The 20,757-nt window shown below is 36.5% G+C and overlaps 1 protein-coding gene across 1 annotated transcript in view; it reads right to left on the reverse strand.

The window, feature by feature from the left end:
• The window catches only part of mid2 (midline 2), an 87,736-nt gene that overhangs the window by 49,655 nt on the left and 17,324 nt on the right, over positions 1–20,757 (reverse strand). The window contains 1 exon segment of the mRNA XM_042770329.1: positions 9,527–10,275. Coding sequence (XP_042626263.1) covers positions 9,527–10,219 — 693 coding nt within the window. The 5' untranslated portion in view covers positions 10,220–10,275.

Here is a 20,757-nt window from a genome sequence, read left to right on the forward strand (position 1 = left end):
GCTCTCATCCTGATTTTTTCCCTTTAAATAAATAAATAAATACATACATAAATAAATGCTGTTGTTTTTATTCAGTAAAAAACAGTTGTACTGCTTTTTGTGCGATACATACAACTGTGACGCATAATGTTTTTAACTTTGTTAATAATAGGAAATGTTTTTTGAGCAGCAAATCAGCATATTAGAATGATTATGGATTATGTGACACTGAAGACTGGAGTATTGATGCTGAAATTCACAAATACATTTTAAAATATATTAAAACAGAAATGAGTTTGAATTGTATTAATATTTTTACAATATTACAGTTTTTTACAGAATTGTTTATTCACTAAGCAAGAGACTTAGTGAACAAAAACAATGAATAACCTTATTGACCACCCACCACCCAATTTTTTTATTAATTTATTTATTTATTTATTTTTAAGGGATTATCTCTTTAGCCCCTTTCACACTGCGATTCCGGCAAATACATGGGTAATGTGTCCCGGCATTTGTACCCGGGTCGCTAGATTTTGCACTTTCACACTGCCAGTGATTACCCGGAATATGTGCGGGATTCACACACAACCCGTAAAGGTCCCGTGAAGACACGCGTGATATCAGGAAACGTGACGTGTAATGTACAAGTCGAAAACACTAGGCACGTTAACTTTCACTGAAGCTGGCGAACGATCTCAGCTTCAGCGCGGAAAGTGAGGAACTAACTGATCTCTGCTTCGTTACAGTTTGCACATATTTGTTTCATCGCGAACGTTGATCTGCCTTCAAAACACCAGGTAAAAGAGTCGCGCGATAACGCGCGTCATCACTACGACACGGCATTAGATCTGGCTTTTGTTCACACAGCGCTCGTTCCGGGACTGAACCCAGCAATGTTACTAGGTCCCCGACCCGGGATCAATCCCGGAATCAATCCCGGGACGTGTTTGCTTTCACATAAAAATCGACCTGGCAATGTTCTGCCAATTTGCTGGGTCCGACGTGCAGTGTGAAAGGGGCTTTTGATAAGCTCAAAAGTACTGTTAAAACAACATAACAGTGATTTTGTGGGGTCATTAAGTTTGTTCCATCTTGCCGGATGTTCACCGTGACCTTCATTGCTCTGTGATAAGATCCAGGCTGTCTGTCCTCATCCCCGACTCACTGGCAGAAGTAGAGATAAGCTGAAGGGGAAGAATAGGTGGAGAGGGGTCTTGTCATAGTCAATGATTGTCCCGGGGCAGGAGAAGGAGGTTTGGGATTCCTCAGGGAACGTGAAACGAGGAGAGAGGTCTCAGAAACACTGCAGACGTGCTCGTGGTCTCACACTCCCTGCACTTGAATCTCCAGGAAGATCTACAACACCCACCACCCACCCAGAATGAGAATGAACACAGGAAATTCCTACCATGGATTTCAACTTTTGGCGGACAACCACCTTGGACTGTTTTCTGACAACCCAACTCAACACAGAAAAGCGCCAAGCATCCCTAGCAGAGATAACGGGTGACCCAGGTCACCTCAGCCTAAAACTGCTGGGATCAGAATAGCTCAGATGGAAGCGGATGCGGAGTGATTAAATGATTTTTGATCTTCGAAAACATGGGTGGAAAAGATGGAAAAGCAAAGCATTTTTGTTCACAATCGACCGTAACCCATGCAGAACACAGTAAATTAGGAACCGGACTACACACATACAAATAACTACTGACAAACAAAGATGAATGAACACATAAAAATCACAACACAAAAAAAACTGAACAAAACCAATTCTCAGAGAAAACCACAGCAAGGTCTGCGGTACAGCGAGAAAAAAAATATTAAAAGGCAGAGTTCATCCCCACATGAAAATGTAAAACTTGTATGACTTTCCTCTGCGTTACAATAAAGGAGAACTACTGAGGAATGTACAGGTGGTTTTTTGCATGCAATTAAAATAAATAAGGAGTATGGTTTTCGAGCTGCTAAAAGGATGCAAAAGCACCAAAACATATTGGTCCATATGACTCTTGCACTACAAGGAGGATGTGTTTTTGTTTTTTTCAGTAGCTACTTCCAACAATAGCTGTTCCAGTAACAAGCTTGTTATTCAACATGTAGTGTGGCAAAATGCTACTTTTTAAATGAACTGAAAACTAAGTAACTAAGTAAATAAGTTTTAAAACCAAACGTCTGAGGGAATAAGCAAAAATGCGGGCCTAAAATACTGACTCTGTCCAATTCATTTTAGCGAAACGATTCGTTTTGATGGTTCATTTAAGAAAATAAATATAAATCAAACACATAATGCATTAAAATGTAAATGCATAAATAAAAGCACTGTATTGAAAGTATTCTGACAGCCTTGAGAGAGAAATAGATTGAGTTTGAGATTGATTCACTCAACTCATGTTCTACACTTTTATGATGGTTTCGCAGTTTATCTCAGATATTGCTACTAATTTTTACAAACAATTACAAATAAACAAATAAAAGTTAAACTTGAAATTTAAGTCGAAAAATTAAAATAGTATTTTCTTTGTAAAACTTTCTTCAATAGTCTTTGTTTTTTTTTTTATATCTTTGAAAAACCTTTTTTTTTTTTCGTACAAGAGCAACCAGCAGAGGAATCAACATGTCTCTTTTTGTTACACAGAGGACTGTAAGTCGTACAGGTTTAGAAAGACATGAGGATGAGTTCATTTTGGGGTGAACTAATTCTTTAAAGTCGCTTTCCAAAGCAAAACATCCAGCGCAAATAACTTCACAGGACTTTCGAGTACAGCACCACAGCAGGCCAAATAAAGGTAGAACATGAATGCAAGAGACTCTACATGAATTACTAATACACAAATCCCATTTCAAAGAGGGGCAAGACTGAGTGGAATAATCTCCTAAAACCAGAGCCAGTACAGCTTTTAATCCCACTCTCTGAGCATTACTGATATTGTCCATCACATATGCAGCTGGAAGATGATACATGTGGTGCTTTGCACTTCACACCACAGCACAAAGCAGAGAAACAAAACATTAGCCCCCTGCACTCAAGAAACTCCTGAACCTGGAGACCAAAGTGGAGAGAGAAGGAGAATGTGGTTCGCATTGCGAGGCTGATGACTCCACTTCACTGCTCTTAAAAGCTTTTCAGTTCCGCTCTGCATTAATTGTGTATGGGGAGCGCAAGGCTCAAAGCAGTTTAATAACAAGCCTCTATATTCACCTCTGATAACTTGTCACTACAGTGTATCTCTTCACAGCATGCCCCATGCATTACGCACATGTGGCCACTTTTGCATGCAACCATGTGCCAGGTATGAAAAAACCCCCAAAGAATATATATGAAAAAATCCCCAAACAAAAAACAACTACCCCTCCGTACAGAAACAACAAGCTCTTGCTTCACTCGGTCCTCACGCAGCTGCAAAACACTGGCACGCCTCCATACAGATGGGAGAGAAAAAGAAAAGAGACATCTTCCAAAATGCAATAATAGCAGCAAAACCCATTAAAACACATTTTTTTATAATAGATTATTACCAGAGTTGGGGAGTAATGATTAAAAGTAGAAAAGCCACCAATTTAACTGTATTTTTCAGTAGCCTGGCAGTAGCTCAGCAGCTTTTAAAACAGAATAACTTTTCTAGTAACAAACTACTTTTTTTCAACATGTAGGGAAGTAGTGTGATAAACTCTGTATTACTATATATAATATATATATATATATGTATGTGTGTGTGTGTGTGTGTGTGTGTGGTGTGTGTGTGTGTAGATATATATATATATTATTTATATATATATATATATATTGATATATATATTATTTATTTATTTATTTATTTATTATTTTTTTTTTAATAAATTGAACAATCAGCTTCACAGTCAAGCTATCTGGAGTAAAATAGACACCAAATCATTTTTATATTTAGACTTATATTTAGAAAAGATATATGTGACCCTGGAGCACAAAACCAGTCATAAGTAACACGGGTATATTTGTAGCAATAGCCAAAAATACATTATATGGGTCAAAATTATAGATTTTTCTTTTATGCCAAAAATCAATAGGATAAATAGGTAAAGATCATTTTCCATGAAGATATTTTTGTAAATTTCCTACTGTAAATATCTAAAAACTTAATATTTGATCAATAATATGCATTGCTAAGAACTTAATTTGGACAACATTAAAGGCGATTTTTTTTTTCAGTATTTAGATTTTTTTCCACCCTCAGATTTTCAAATAGTTGTATCTCGGTCAAATATTGTCCAATCATAACAAACCATAAATACATGGAAAGCTTATTTATTTCAGATGATGTATAAAAATCTCAATTAAAAAAAAAACAACAACAAAAAAACTGACCCTTATGACTGGTTTTGTGGTCCAGGGTCACAAATAAAGTATTCTTTTTGTAGCAAATATACGCAATAATACATATTTCAGAATTATTTTCTAATATGTATTGCAATATTTTTACTAAAATTATACGAATAATTATAATAATTATTATTATTATTATTTATTATTTTTTTTTATTAATTTTTTTCCCTCATTTTTTTTTTTAAATTAGTATTTTTTATAGTTTTTTTTTTTTTTTGGTCATTGTAAATTAATCTGTTACAAATTTTAAAAACAATAATATACATAAATACACAGCATACATATATATTTTGTAAAAACAGAATATCTATCTATCTATCTATCTATCTATCTATCTATCTATCTATCTATCTATCTATCCATCTATCGCTGTCTGTCTGTCTATCTGTCTGTCTATCCATCCATCCATCCATCCATCCATCCATCCATCCATCCATCCATCAACATATAAATAGGAATACAATAAGAAATTTCTAATATTTACCGCTATATTTTCGTAAAATTCTATTAAATGCTCCCGTTCATCATCAAGTTTTTTGTAGTTACTGTAAATTAATTTGTAAACTGTTACAAATATTATATACACAAAATATGAATAAAAAGTGGTAATTAAAGGCTAATTTTAGATTTTGGTAAAAATGGCAAGTCATAGTTTTTAGCTTTGATTCAGTAACTGGCTTTTACGGTAACAAGCTACAGTTTTGAAATATGTTCCCAACGCTGACTATTACAATAAAATAGTTTTGATATTGAGGGTCACAGTCACTGTCCTCTGAATAAGGGTGAAAGTCAGCTGTGAGCACATACAAAATCTGTACCTTTCATCACCCTAAATGAGTAGTATTTCCATAGTGCTTAAACTTATAAGCATGACATATTGCCTCCAGCATTATCTCCTCTGAACACCTTGGGCTAAAGGACCAAACCAGGCCAATGTGGCCATAGAAGGGAAATCTGGCAGAGGCTGAGGTGGAAGGAAAGCCCAGTTCATATCAAGCACCTTTTCAGCTGACTTGCTCTTTTGGCTTTGAAAACTGTCTTTTAGGAGCATTTTGAAAATGACCCCAGCGGACTACTGATGGCTCACTGAATGCAGCAGAATTGGGCGAGTTGGTGTCTGCTGAGCTGGGCTCATATATCTGTGAGAAGATAGACGGCTTCCCTAAGGAGCTTAGAGTAAGAGGCCCAACCACCAAACGGGGTGGAACTTTAATCAAAGCTGACTGCTGCGACTTGCAACTTTTCCGAAATAGAAATTAAGCCTTTAATCGCCACTTTTTTTCATATTTTGTGTTTTGGCCCTGTAAAACCTAATCCCTGAGCGTTTGCGAGAGTGCTGTCATGCTTTGAAGGCCTCGGCGTCAAATGTTACTCATGTAAGTCACGTTCAAATGCAGAAGATGGGTTGAGATCAATAGGCGGATGGAAGATGCACGCTGAGTGCAATGGACAGCGAACGCCTAAACATAATATTTGTCTTGGCTCCTTTCTGCAGCTGTTTAGAAGTGAAGAGTGCGTGAAGAGGTGTTGATGAGGTTTTAAAAGAACGTGCAGCTCATTAGCTTCTTGAAGTATAGCACACAAAGTTGAACTGAATGACCTGCTCTTCAATTAATTAGCTGCCTGTAACAAAGCGTCTGAGAGCGTAAACACTGAAAACCCAATTTTCAAAAAGATTTTCATACACTACTGTTCAAAAGTTTGAGGTCATGTTTTTTTTTTTTTTAAAGAAAAAAGCCTCCAATATTTTATTACTGTACTATATATTAAATCATATTCTATATTATATTGTTACAATTTTTTACAGCACAGTTTTCTATTTTAATAAATTTGAATGGCATTTATTCTTTGATGACAAAGCCATTTATTTATTTACAATCATCAGTGTCACGCAATTCCTCAGAAATCATTCTAATATGCTTGATGCTATGATTTGATGCACAGGAAACATCACTTATTATGTATTATTGCATAGTATATCGGATGTATTATATTGTATATTACAATTTACAATGTTGTGCTGTTTATTTTTTTGCAGAGTTCAAAAGTACTGCATTTACTTAAAACAGATTTTTTTTTTTTTTGCAGCAGCAGCAGCAATTTGATATATAACCTACTATTCTCAGACTTTTGAACAATTATGTGGTTAGCTTAAATTAAAAGTACTTTTGCTATGAAGAAAATAAACTAGATGCAAATTGAAGTACAATCTTAAAGTATACTTTACATATGTGAGAAAAAATGAGGTTGTACTTAGTTAAAAGCAACATAAATCTCCATAATGTTTTTTTAATTCTATAAAAACAATTTCATCATAAGCATAACTGTAAACACAACCATAATCCCTACTAGTTTCTAATGAGAGTTATCATAAGCCCCCGTTCTCAGGCCTACATAATTAAATATTTAATTAATTGAAATAGCCCTAAACTTAATGTGTCTCTCTTCATTTCTTAATAATTACTTGACATGCAGTAAGTTCTGTTCAAAACACATAGAATACATTCTAAAAACAATAAATAAAAACAAGCAAAAATAAAAACAAAAAACAAAAGAGCAAAATATGAACACAAAATTTACTCGGGGCCAAATGCAACTTTTTTTCAGGACATGAGCATGTGAGCATGTGCAAACCTATACAACTTTATTGCAGGAGAGCCTGCGGTTTGGCTTCACAATAACTGTAATATGCAATTCTGCGACTGTTGACTAGGAAACGGCAGAGCTCATCTAAACGCGTGGAACAGTTTGAATCATCATCATCCACCGTGAAGCTTACGTACAAACAAGGATTTCTCATTTTACTTGAGCCGGAAGAAGATTAAAAGTTTGAAGCCCTGAGCCCTGACGGCGTCTTTGCTCTCTCTCTCGCTCTCTTCAGGTTGTGGATTGGAAGTTCAAAGTTAGACAGGTTCAAAGCTTCGGCAGGGGAACATTCAAATAAGCCTCTGCAACGTAGATACAAACCCCAATCCGGACGTTTTGCATTAAAAGTGCATTAAAGTGCCTTTTAGACCTGGTGTCTTATTATAGTCGTTTTTTAAACGGGACGAGTCAGGACTGTCACAAGTTCCGTGAGGAATGTGTACAACAAGCATCTACGGCACAAGAGGTAATTATGGATAGAACATTCCAGCTAGTAATTCAAAACCGAGGTAATCCTCACAGTCCGTCGGGATTCCTAGAGGAAATTAAATGTCGATCTGGATGCTGTAACCTCTGCATACTGCCAGCCTCTTTTTCTGTTTCCCTGCAAGAAGACCTTGGGACAAAAGAGGAACAGCTTTCTCAGATATCGACTTTCAGCAACACACAATGAACTTCATCTAGCACAATCGAGGCAGTTTCACCAGAGCCGCGTCATTTTCTTCAAAAACCAGATGGGGAGAGCGTCAATGATCGGAATTTCCTTTGTGCGAGCTGGTGTTAACAAAGAGGTCAACCGGGATACGAGATCACAGGGAGATCACATGTGCCCTCTATGCATGCTATTATAATGCTGATGCAGAAGTCAATGGCGGCCTATTCATGGGAGCCAGATTACGACGGTGTAGAGGCCTCTACGTGGGCTCGTATTTATCAATCCACCCCATGAGAACTTAACAAGCACATAACACTAGCGGCCTTAACCCGCTCTTCTCTTGTAACTCGACATCCGGAGGAAACTTACAATTAAGTTATGACTCAACTAAAACAAACGTGCTCTGAAGCTATGGTGGCATTGAAAAAACAAGACACGGATGTGATTCTGGCCTTCTGCAGCTGCGGATGATTAAACTGACGGGAGCAAAGTGTATTCACAGGTTGGGAGCTCTGTGTGAGCTTCTGTATTTTAGCACTGATTCAGCAATCAGGGTCTTTGTAGCAGGTCAGCATTGCGTTTCAGTGCCGAACAGAGAATGGCTTTAGGGACTGCAGACTCATCTAATATGATAATGATTTCTGCTCAAAGGAACAGCTGGGCAGTTCTGGCTGCTACTTTGCATGAAGCGTTCCACTATGAAGGCCAACAAATATCGCAAAGAATGAGTTAGGTTGATGCTAATGAAATGAAATTAGCTTACTGAAGTAAAAAAAAAAACAAGTTTGCATAAATGATGGTTACAATACATGACAACATGAACCCTTTCTAATGCTCACTTAGAGGAGTCTGCACTGCTTCTATAATAAAGAGCTAATAATAGTGAAAACAGCTGTGTAATGCAAGACACTGCAGGCAAAAACACTAATAAAGAGCTAATAAAACACAAAATAATCCAAGAAACTCAAGACAAAAAGCACAAAAACACTTTAAGCTTTTTTCATGAATGAATTGGCACATATTTTTTCATATATTTAATTTATATTAAATAAAGTTTTTCACTAAAGTAAAGAAAAATTTGATTTCACTATTATGTCAAAAAAAAAAAAAAAAAAATTATACCCTCTCTCTCTAAAATTATAATATCTCTTCTCATCTATTTGTGTCTGTAAAATTAAACAAAAAAATCCTGGCTTCTCTAATGTTATGATTTTACTAGCCTTGTACAGTTAGTGTATTCCCACTTAATATTTTGAAAAATTTCTCACAGAGGGATTTAAGCTCATAAATCAATTTTTCATCATGGAACATATTTTGTCTATTTTTTACTGCCTGTTGACCACTATCCTCTGATTTGAATGGAATGCCGTCAGAAAAGAAAACAGCTCATCATATCAAAAATCCCAGCAATTTGACTCTAATGTGTCAACAAAATGAAACAAACTTTGAACCTCGCTTCATCCAATGTTTAGATTTCCGTTCTGAAAACATCTGCACATTAGTGCATATTTAAATCAAAAGTTCAACCAAAAATTTAAATTTGCTGAAAATTTACTGAACCTCAGGACATTCAATATTTAAATGAGTTTGTTTCTTCATCTGAACAGATTTTGAGAAATGTAGCAATACATCATTTTCAAAAAACATTGTGGATGGCCTGAGGAGGAGTACATTTACAGCAAATTTTTATTTTTTTGCGTGAACTATTCCTTTATTAGGCAATGCCTCATTTGCATATTTAAAAATTACGTTACAGAAAACTTGTAGCACTAAGAAAATTGCAATTCTTAATGTAATCAATCAACTGGGGAAGCATGGTTATATCTATTATCTATTTTTGTTACCTGGGGTGTCTTGCCTTAAGAATCAAGTTCAGGACTCACCTTGAGCTTGTCGAAGCGATCGCTAAGCGAGGTGACCTGATGCTCACGGTGCCGTCCCACCAGCTTGCAGAGAGCGCAGATCAACTGGTCATCCACCACGCAGTACATGCTCACCTTCTCGTTCTCATGCTCCAGGCAGGCCAGCCCACGCAGCTGAGCGTCCGCCACCGGCTCCACCAGACGATGGCTGGTGAAGGGCTTCTTATTGGGGTGCGTGGCCCGCAGGCAGCGGTCACAGTACGACACCTCGCAAGTCACACATGTCTTGACGGCCTCCCGCGGGGGCTCCTGATCGCAGAACTGGCAGCCGACACGCTCTAGGGACATGGCGCTACTGGCGGGGCTGCCCCTCGTGCTCCCGCCGAGCGTGGCGCTGTAGGGTCGCGGCCGGCGACTCTCGTTGGGGGAGTTGGGCCCACTGACAGAGGCCTTCTGGAAGCGGTCAATAATGTTCTGCAGCGTCACATTGCGCTTTAGGCCCTCCAGGCCGCGCTGGTTGAGCGTGATGACGTAGCGGCAGGTGGGGCACTGGAAGGCGGAGATGGACTCGAGAGGCTTGGTGCTGGAGCAGTGCGAGACCAGGATGCGGTGGGCGCAGTTGAAGCACAGGCTGTGGGCGCAGGGCAGCAGGAGGGGGTCCTCAAACAATTCCAGGCAGATTGGACACGTCAGCTCGGACTCCAGTGTTTCCATCTTCAATTGAACCGATCTAAAGGTGACATCAAATCCCACAGAAGCTGGTCAGTCACCTGTGCGGCGGATAGCTACGGGTTAGCGGCAAGCAACTTTAGTATGGCAAAAGCAGCAGAAAGAGAAATTCCGCTCAAAAACAAAAAAGTATACAAAGTCAGTGACCGAAGTATTTAAATCAGTTGAAATCATTTAAATCAGCATACTGCTAACAATAAAATTAAAATCAACACTACATATATACTGAAAAAGAAAAACTAAAAAAACTTTCATCATGAAATTATAGACAATTTTTTATATCATATTATATTATATTGCTATGAAAAAAAAATCTAAATGAATCATACTGAAGAAACAAATAGAGAAAATACATTTTATTATTAATTATATTTGTTTTTAATTTAAATTCCTATATTATATTATATTAATGCTAACCTTTTATTTAAAACTAAATACACTGAAACAGAAAAAGCTGAAACTAGTGAAACTTTTATCATGACGTATTTTGTTTGTAGAATAATCTATTAAAACAAAAATAAAAAAATCACTATAACCTAAATAGAGCAGAAATTTTTATATTACATTATATTATATTACTACTATATTTCTTTTTCCTTCACTATTTTGGTTGTGTACCTTAAATTTATTTGATATTAAATAGTCTAAAACTAAATAAATTATGCCAATAAAGTGAAATTGAACACTGAACTAAACTAAATTTGTGATGACAAAAAATAAATTAGAAAATAAATCAAACTACATTAACCTTGATGACAACTGGAAAAAAGAGGAAAATATTGATTTTGAGCGGAAAATCACTAGAGTTATAAGCAATTTGGTTAATGACAGCACACACACATTCAAAGCATTATCTCTGGCTCAATAGTGGCAGCGTGTGTAAGCTAATAGTTTTACAAGGAGAACATAAATGTCAAAACATGATCAAGGATTGCCTTCAAGTTGAATAGTCAACATGACAGATGGGGATTAAAGAAGACTTCACATTCCATTCACTTCCATTCATACGCATATGCTCTGGGCTAGATGAACAGTGAACACACACACACACACACACACACACACACACACACACACACACACACACACACACACACACACACACCTGTTGAGCTGTCAGTGTCATCAAGCAACATCTCCTCTGCCCATAAACTAAGACCCAATAAGATGCTTCACTTCACTTAAGACATTTTAAAGGAAAGCTAAACCTCCTGAAGTAAAACCACTCCTGCACATTCATTTTAAATCATACATTCGTGCCACATTGCTGCTGTTTTAATGGAGGGGCTTTAACAGATTACAATGTTTCTGCTTTGATGAATATGAATGGACCCAAATCAGCACAGCACATCAATAAACACGGCACCTGTGCCTCCAGCCTGCATGCTAAAATGTGTTTGTCTTTTTAGCTAATGAACTGTACTTCACATGGTGTGATGATACATCGCCTGTTTGGCTAACAGTCACATAAACAAGGAAATTATGAAAAAAAAATAAAATAAATCACACTATATAATTACATATTCATAAAAACCCTTGTAAAAATATATTCAAAAAAATACCCATACAAAAAAATACAATTATAAAAAAAAATTATACTAGGGCTGCAACTAACGATTATTTTGATAATCGATTAAATCGGCCGATTATTTTTACGATTAATCGATGAATCGGTTTATGTACTTATATTTTAGTTTTGCCCATTTTTTCCCCAAATAAATTATTAACAAAGGGTCTTTATCATTCAACATAGATCTTTAGAGATTTTAACCATTTTGCATTGTCATATCCTCATCAAAAACATACCTGGAGTTGTGTTTTATTATGTGTTAGTTATCCTTTGTCGAACTCTTCTGCAGTCAAAACACTGACCCATACATACTCTAGCAAATTTCACAAGGAGATTTCAAATAATGTTTCCACCATGGCAGTCCTTAGGGCTCCTAAAGTACTTTAACATCCCGAACAAAGCTTATTAAGGAATCTTTCAGAACATATTATCACAAAGAACTTAAGAATAAAACAGAATTAAAATTGCAGGTAAATTGCATTTTATTATTTTTTTCCTGTAAAACACACAGCTTTATACCTGGGAGGGTAAACAGCTTTATAGCTTCTGCTGTGAAATTGTAAACAATCCTTCCAAATAAAGTGCCAATGGCATGAAACCTGAATGGAACTCACATTTTAAAGTAAAATTTAAAGTAAAAATCCATCAGAAGGTTGGTCCAGAAAGAAGAAAAAAATTGGACACAAAAAAAACCTGCTGTGTGAAAAAAGAGCAGTGAATACTTAGAAAAAAGTGCATTTCAAATACATTTAAAACATTAACCTCTCTCATTCAGTCATAATTAGGCTGCAAGACTGAATTATGAACTGGTAAACGACAAAGCTTTAAATGTTAATTGTTAAAAAGCAATGTTATCAGCTTTCACGACTAAACATTTGCAAAACAACATTGTACTGCAGAATCTACACAAATAAAAAGTCTTTGCACACTGTGATTTTCATCGGATTTAAATATGTAGTGGTCCTTATAACAGTGCAAATTCAAAAAAACAAAGTAATAAAGCGATAAAATGTTAACAAAACAGCTTATGCCTGAACTGACAGGAATTCGACTACCTGTGGGAAATGAGGCAGAAACACTATTCACTCATTATTTGAGAAAAACTTTGCATTGCAGTGCAAAAAGGTCAACATGTCCAAATGGTCAGGGCTTAACAGTTTGGCTTGCTCTCTTTTTGCTCCCACACTTTGGATGACTTCGTCCGAATAGTTTTATCTTCCGCTTTTTTCTTTTTCTTACTCGAGCTTACTCCACTGCCGCCTGCCTCACCCATCACGCTGAATGCAGCAGAGAGACGCTGTACGGGAAGCACGTGACATAAAACGAGGCCAGCTATTGGCTATTCGCTGCTTCTCCTGCTGTACTGGCTGAGTTCCGGTGGCTCATTACTGCCACACTTTGGTCACCGCAGATTTAAAATATGCACGAAATGAGCCGCTTACGGCAAATAAAAAATTATTTAGCAACGAATCGATTACTAAATTAGTTGACAACTATCTAAAAAATAAACATTAAACGATTATTTCTGACACTATGTGTACACCAAATCTGAATGACTAGTTAGTCATAAAAAGCCCTGTATAATTATATATAATTCTAAAATATAATCATGCCAGGCGTGTTTCTGACACTATGTGTACACCAAACACGAGCAGAGCAGCGTGGTCAAATGTAAATCACTCCCATTATAATCAATATAGCTGTCTGCACTGGAGGCGTCTATTCTGGAATGTGATACATCTTCAGCTTTTATGCTTCTAGTATAAACAGACATGCATGTGTACAGACAAACTTAAAAAAAAAAAAAAGACAATGCAAGAATGTGCAGGGAATATACATTAAACATATGAACAGGCTAAATATCTATAACTAAAATAGCAATTAAATTGCATTAAAGTGGGGGACTTAAAAAGCAATTTCCTGGAGCAGGTTAATGTGAGACTTTCAGTAGAATTTCATTATTATTGTTTACTATTTTATTGAAAAATTACATTATTATTATTATTAGTATTATTATTAATGAAACAAATAATAAATACATAAAAATAAAAGAACACAACAAAATCTAGTATTAAATAAATAAATAAAAACAAACAAATAAATATTTTTTATTTTAATAATAATAATAATAATAATAATAATAATAATAATAATAATTTATTGTCATTATTAAATAAAAAATTAAAACAAAATATTAATAATAAGATAAAAAATAATTATGTCAATTTTATTATTGAAACAAATAATAAATACATAAAATTATAGAACAAAATTAGTAAATAAACATAATTATATAATATTTATATTATTATTCCTTATTATTATTATTATTATTATTATTATGCTTCAATTTTTTATTTCTTGCTTTTTTTCTCTATTTCTCCTTCTTGTGCATGTGTGCATCCATGTGACTTAATATTGATTGTGCTAAACCGCTCGGTGGCTTTTACCGATTTCCATCTCTGATGTTACATACAAATCAATGCAGAACTCCAAGTGCACGTAAAAGGCTATGATCACATTGCCTTAGTCTGTCGCATTTCCCCGCACCTTCTGATCTAACAGCGACACCATGCATCTCTGTCCTATCATTCCCACATTAGGTTTCAGCTCCATCCTCTTAAATGGCTATTGAGCATGTCAGAATCTTCAAGACACACTGCTCTACTGGAGCAGCAAGTTACTGCCATTTCTGACAAGGAACCTGAAGCCCCTGACTGATGCTTAAAATTATCTGACAGCTCCTGTGAGGAGCCAAAAGCTCTCAAAGTCTGCAGACATCCTGAGATCTTGTACTAAACCTTAAACTCGAAAGGCACTTATGATGGCGGGCCAAGAAGGGCATGAGATTAAAGCAGCAGTGGACCAGGTGGAAACTGGATGAAGTCATTACTGGAAAAATTAAATAACATGCAGATATATGGTAATAAGAGCTTGTGTCCTTGTGTAATAGTCACCTTGATGGATAGCAGGAGGATTCTGTGTGAATAATAATCCTTGAAAGTTTGTGTTAAAGTTATCGCAATATTCCGGCACTGACAATAACAATGAATTAAAAAAAAAAAAAAAAAAAAAAAATTATATTGATATCATGTTAATTCTATGTGATAATATTGTAAATAATCTGTTGACACTCCAACACAGTAGGTGGCAGTAGGTTACCTTAATGTTGGTGGCCATCCTTCATGAAATACAAAAGAAGACAAAACAGTGTATAGGTAGAATATTAGATATCTATAGATGCCAGCTACACTGATGCGTCCCCCATTTTGGAACAGACAACTTGCCGTCATTCACCACAATAATCAATGAATATTCAAAGATATACATGCGTATAACTTGCTATTGTAGACGCACAGTCAACTTGCACTCGAGGGTTCGCAGACCGTTCCAAAAATGGTGGAAGGCTCAGTATCGCAGCCCATAGTCACTAATGAGCTATTTAAGTATATATTAGGGCATTAACTGATTAACGCCGACAATTATTTTATTGCACGTTAATGCAGTGTTTTTTTTTTTATTATGAAAGTCCGTTGCTCACTGGCTCTGAATACACATAGGCTACAGATAAACCATGGGTCACAGGAGGCGTGGGATGTTGATCAGCACTGGCTTGGGATGGGTGTCATCATGTGTCTCAACCTGAGAGCATTCGGGGTGGGCCTAAGACTGCAGTTGCGCTCATGACTTCATAAGTAGGAAAAAGGAAGTTTCCGATATCTGTAAAGCTTGGTGGAGGTGGTGTCATGGCATGGGTATGCGTGGCTGTCTCTAGAACAGGGCCTCTTCATTTTAATGATGACTAAATGTATGATGACAGTAGCAGGATGAATTTGAAAGGGTACAAAATCATCTTGGCTACCAATAATCAAGAAAATGCCACCAAACTCAATAGAAAGCACTTCATATTGGATCAGGACAATGACCCAAAACACCCTGCCAGTTCAGTCAAGAACTTTATCAGGGCAAAGACATGTAAAGTCTTAGATTGCCCAAATCAATCTCCAGATTTAAATCAGATTGAACATTAATTTCACCAGCTGAAGAGGAGACTAAAGACAGAAACTCCCCAAAACAAGCAACAGTTGGAATTGGCTGCAGTAAAGGCATAAGACCAAGAGTCTGGTGATGTCTATGGGTTGCAGACTCACTGCTCTGGTTGCATGCAAAGGATCTGCAACTAAATATTACCTTTTAATCTTTTACATCTGCCTTAAATTCAACTGTTCCAATACTTGTGCTCACATCAAATAGTGGGATGAAATCTAAAAGTGCTTTCCTTTTTAATTTGGTAAAACATGTATGTGTCGAAAGACCTAATAATAAAATATGACATTCTGTAGTTTTGTCGCATATTCATCTTTTAATCATATTTGCAAATGTCTTGACTCCACAGCAGAAAAAGCAATTTTGTCTTTACTGTTCCAATACTTATGGAGGGCACTGTATCTCTAAAATAAATTGGAGATTTATTGTGAACACTGTGATTTGTGCTCGTAAACTGGTACAAACTGCATCAATGCTATTCTGACAGGGACCAGATGTGAACTGCAAAGCATTTCTAACTGCTAAAAAAGACAAAAGAAAATTGTGGAGCATGAATAACAGAATTGATGCAAATGCTCAAACTCAGTCACATAAAAAGCCTCATTTCACAGCAATTATACAACAAAAAAAAAAATAATTAAACAAAACAATCCTATAAATAACCAACCATCAAAGAAAATTAATAATTTCCCCCCAAAAAAACGCTGCTTGTCACATACAAAAACACCAAAACAAAAAGGACTTATTCCATTAGAAATAACAAAAAGCTTGCCTGGCAATGTGGCAATTGTGCTGAAGTAGAATCCAGTGGTAAGTGGTGACTTTAACCAGGTATGCCATCTAATTTAAGACGACAATAAGAAATCTTGGCAGGTGTTGATTAGAAAGTATGGCTGTTGGTAGGAATAACCATTAGGTGGCATTGCCTTCTCAAGAGACATACGAATGCTTATGCACGCACACAAGGTTTGTCAAGCATGGGAAAAACTAACGGAACAATAAAAATCCTCAGATATTTTAACTTTGATTAGTTAACGTGTATCTTCAACATACTTTGTCTATGCTAAAAAATATTCTTTCAAAATGTGATTTCGGTAATTGAGACCTTTGTCAGTTTTCAGCTTGGGCAAGCAATTCGCGGACAGCTTTTCTTGCTCATGAAATCACCAACAGGCCAACAAACCAATGAAAACATGCAACAATAATGACGATTCTTAGCAATAGAGCGAAGCGGCCAAAGCTGTTGTGAATCCATTGTTATGCAAACCCTCTGTAATTGGCACAGATTTGCAGAAAAGTACCATCAGTTGGCAAATAATAATATGTATTTGCAACATTTTAATATGAATGCATTATGTTGCACCTCAAATAAATGAGTCCCTGAACTCATTCTCTCAAATGGCTTGGGTATGCAGAGCATTCGCAGCTTATATCAACTAAACGCCCCTAAAAGAAATGGCGGGGCTTAGTGAAGGTTGTGAAGAGGTCAGCAATGGACTCCAGCATCCTCTACAGCTGGTCTGATGTTTTGAATGCAGATTTTAAGACATTTTAAAACATACAGAGAGAGTCAGGAGAATAAGCCAGAAGGTTTAGCACGTAAACGTCTACTTCAAGTGTTACAGTCAGAAGAAGGATGTGATAGACTGGAGAAGTGGAGAAGCAAACAGTTTACTCCTTTCAAAGAAAGACACCACATATAATCTGATTATGATGAAGTGCTCCATATGGAGGCTGATCAGAGTCTGCTTTTGCTCACGAACAGCCCCTCTCAAGCACAAACACGCATGCACACGTTCTCAGAGCCGAGTCTGGTGTATTTGATCTGTTCTCAGTTTGATTAAGGCATTATTTTCCCCTTTGATGTATTTAAAATGCCCATATTATGCCATTTTTACGGTTCCTAATATTGTTTTGGGAGTCTCCTACAAGTGCCCCTGCCGTTTTTTACAGTTTTCTAATATTGTTTTGGGAGTCTCCTACAATATGGTCAAAAACCACTTTCGTTTTCTCAAAATATGCATTTAATATCACTTTATTTTCCAGCGATTCTCAAACGATTTGTTTGAAGCAGTTAAAAGATTCAGTCTCTCTAACCCCGCCTTTCCATGAGCCAGCTCTGCTGATTAGTCAGATGGTCTAGTCTGTTGTGATTGGCCGTACACCTGTGTCAATAATCTCTGTAAAAATATAAACATCTATTATTTATCATACCCTAGGTTGTGATTCAGTGGAGCAGCTATCCAAATAAACAGTAATCCATCTTTCAACAGCAAGCGTTTGTGAATCCCGTGTTGATGCTGAGATTAGGAACACACGTCAGTAGAATGATGTATTGAAGGTGGGGTCAGGTTTGTTCATAACATAGCACTGCCCCCATGCAAATGTGTTACCCCATGCCGAAGTGGTATTGGAATTACTCGACTCGTCTAGGCTGTACAGAGTCCTTCTTTATTTTGGGAGACAATAACGACTCAGCTACAACTTTATAGATCTTTTACATTCACATACAGCTACATTACACACTGCATGAAAGGGAATATTGGAAATGGCATAATAGGGGTACTTTAACACTTAGTGCTTAATAGCAGACACAAGTGTACATCAGGTGCATAATGCATTCACCTAAACACAAACCTAGCCGCCTTGATGCTGATATATTTGCTAATAAACACCCAAATGTAATACATCTCTCTCAAACAATCTTAAGACAACCCACTCTAGAACACAAATACTAAGCAAAGCTAGTTTAAAAGATGGCAGTTGAATTTAATAGTACTATCTCTGGCCTCCCGGGACTCTACTTTTCTGAGCCTTTTAGGACAGAAGGAAAAAAGAAAAACCAACACTCGTGCGTCACTGAGAGGTATGGCATTTCTGGAACAATGACAATTAGCCTTGACTAAACAATAGAGAGAGTTCACTTTTAAAAAGGCTCCAAGGACTGCTCTTCCTTGGATTATATGCATACACTGATAATGAGACAATGATTACTTACAACACATGCTAATTTTAAATGAAAACTAAACTTCAACTTCAATTTTTAAAACCAATATTTATCAAAAACATAACAAACATTTACTGTACATACATTTTTTTTAGAAACATTTATTTTAATTCACATTATTTTATACTAATACTATCTATCTATCTATCTATCTATCTAATTCACATCTATCTATCTGGTGATATCCATCTATCTATCTATCTATCTATCTATCATCCATCCATTCATCCATCCATCCATCCATCCATCCACAAATACACACGGCTTGGACCACACAACCAAAATTATTCATAATTTTCTCCTGGCAGATGATAAAAAAGTTACACTTTGTCTGATAAAATGAAAATTAACAACTCTAACCCAATACTGCAAAAATGTAAAAAAAAAAAAAAAAAATTAAGTTAATTTAAGCAAAACATTACAATGTACAGTATGAAAAAAAAAAAATTCAGAGATTTGTCAAAGTTTACAATTAGTATTTACAGACAGATAGATAGATATATAGATATATTTCAGTCATTGCATAAGATATAACTGTATACAGCCCAGTCCTTGTCTGGTATTTATTCATTTATTAATCATTCCTTTAGGCACTTTTCCATACCAGCAATATTTCACCTAGTGTCTGACCGACATGGATTTTAAAGTGGCTGATAACTATAGAGCTCTCAGTTCAATAAGACAGCAATCCAATATCCCAAATGATATAGAGCTATCCAATTTATACTGAAATTAAACATTTCCTCAAAATTCACCAAAATTTTAGATTTCGATACAAAGTAAAACTAGTAGGACACTGTAATCCTTCATAAACCTGTCGTAACACTGACCTACCATCCAGATGGTATTATATAGGCCATTCCAGTCAGGACACAAGATAACTCGCTGTGCTAGTGTTCCCTGGCAGGCCTGTCCGGAATAAGGAAGTATGTTGTTTGATGTTTGTAAGTGGATTACTATGGCACTGGGTGGGCCAGTGGGTCAGACTCCGCCCTGCGGCCCATACACTCTAATGGAGCAATTTATCTCCTGTCAACCCGCAGCTGGTTACCGGTTCCCCACTGCCTCCTCTGCCGCTTGAGTAGCCAGACAGCTGGAGTCACGGGCAGAGAGCAAGTCTAGACCGGACACAGCACCACTGGAGCACTACCGCAGCCCCACACCTCACGGACGGCTGAAGACACATCGATTAAAAATGAGCCACTGGACTTTGGGGATTCCCAGAGCTCTGCTGTTAGGACAGGTGCCAGGGAAGCCATTCGCAGTTTATCACCTCTGAATTTGTTACGAATGACCTCCCGACAAGCCGAGCTGCAACTGATGTGAGCAGGAGAGGAGTTTAAGAAAGCCAGGATTCCAGAGGATGGCGAATTCTACCCTGGAGTCTTCTTAAAAAGAACCATTTTGTGCTGGATAGAGTTCTTGAGTTGATTTACGGTCATCTGGAGATGAAAAGTTTTAGATTTTACTTCATAGGTTCTTCAGATGTGTATTGTTACATTGATTTATTACTTCTGTAAAGCACCAGTACATAAAGTTCTTTGTGAAAAAAATAAATAAAAATAACATTCTCATATGGCATTGAATTACTGGTGCTTGCTAAAGCTAATACTGTTGCTTGTACTCATATGAATGTTTATGCTACAGACATGAACATCTAAATATTGAGGCTTGTCGAGCAGATGTCTGCTATTATAAGACTTTGATCAGACTTAATGACAATTTTTCATAATATTCTCTTGGTGGATAATAAAAAGTGAAATTTGGTATTTGCTATAAAATTTATTTATCAAATTTTCGGTCCATTTATTCTGAATAAATAAAAATTTTAAATACTGCAAGTAAATTTAGACATCACAACAAGGTTAAAAAAGGTTATTCATATCTGTGACTTGGTAA

Source organism: Cyprinus carpio, chromosome A14, assembly GCF_018340385.1.
Source record: "Cyprinus carpio isolate SPL01 chromosome A14, ASM1834038v1, whole genome shotgun sequence".
In the NCBI taxonomy this organism is placed as follows: Eukaryota; Metazoa; Chordata; class Actinopteri; order Cypriniformes; family Cyprinidae; genus Cyprinus; species Cyprinus carpio.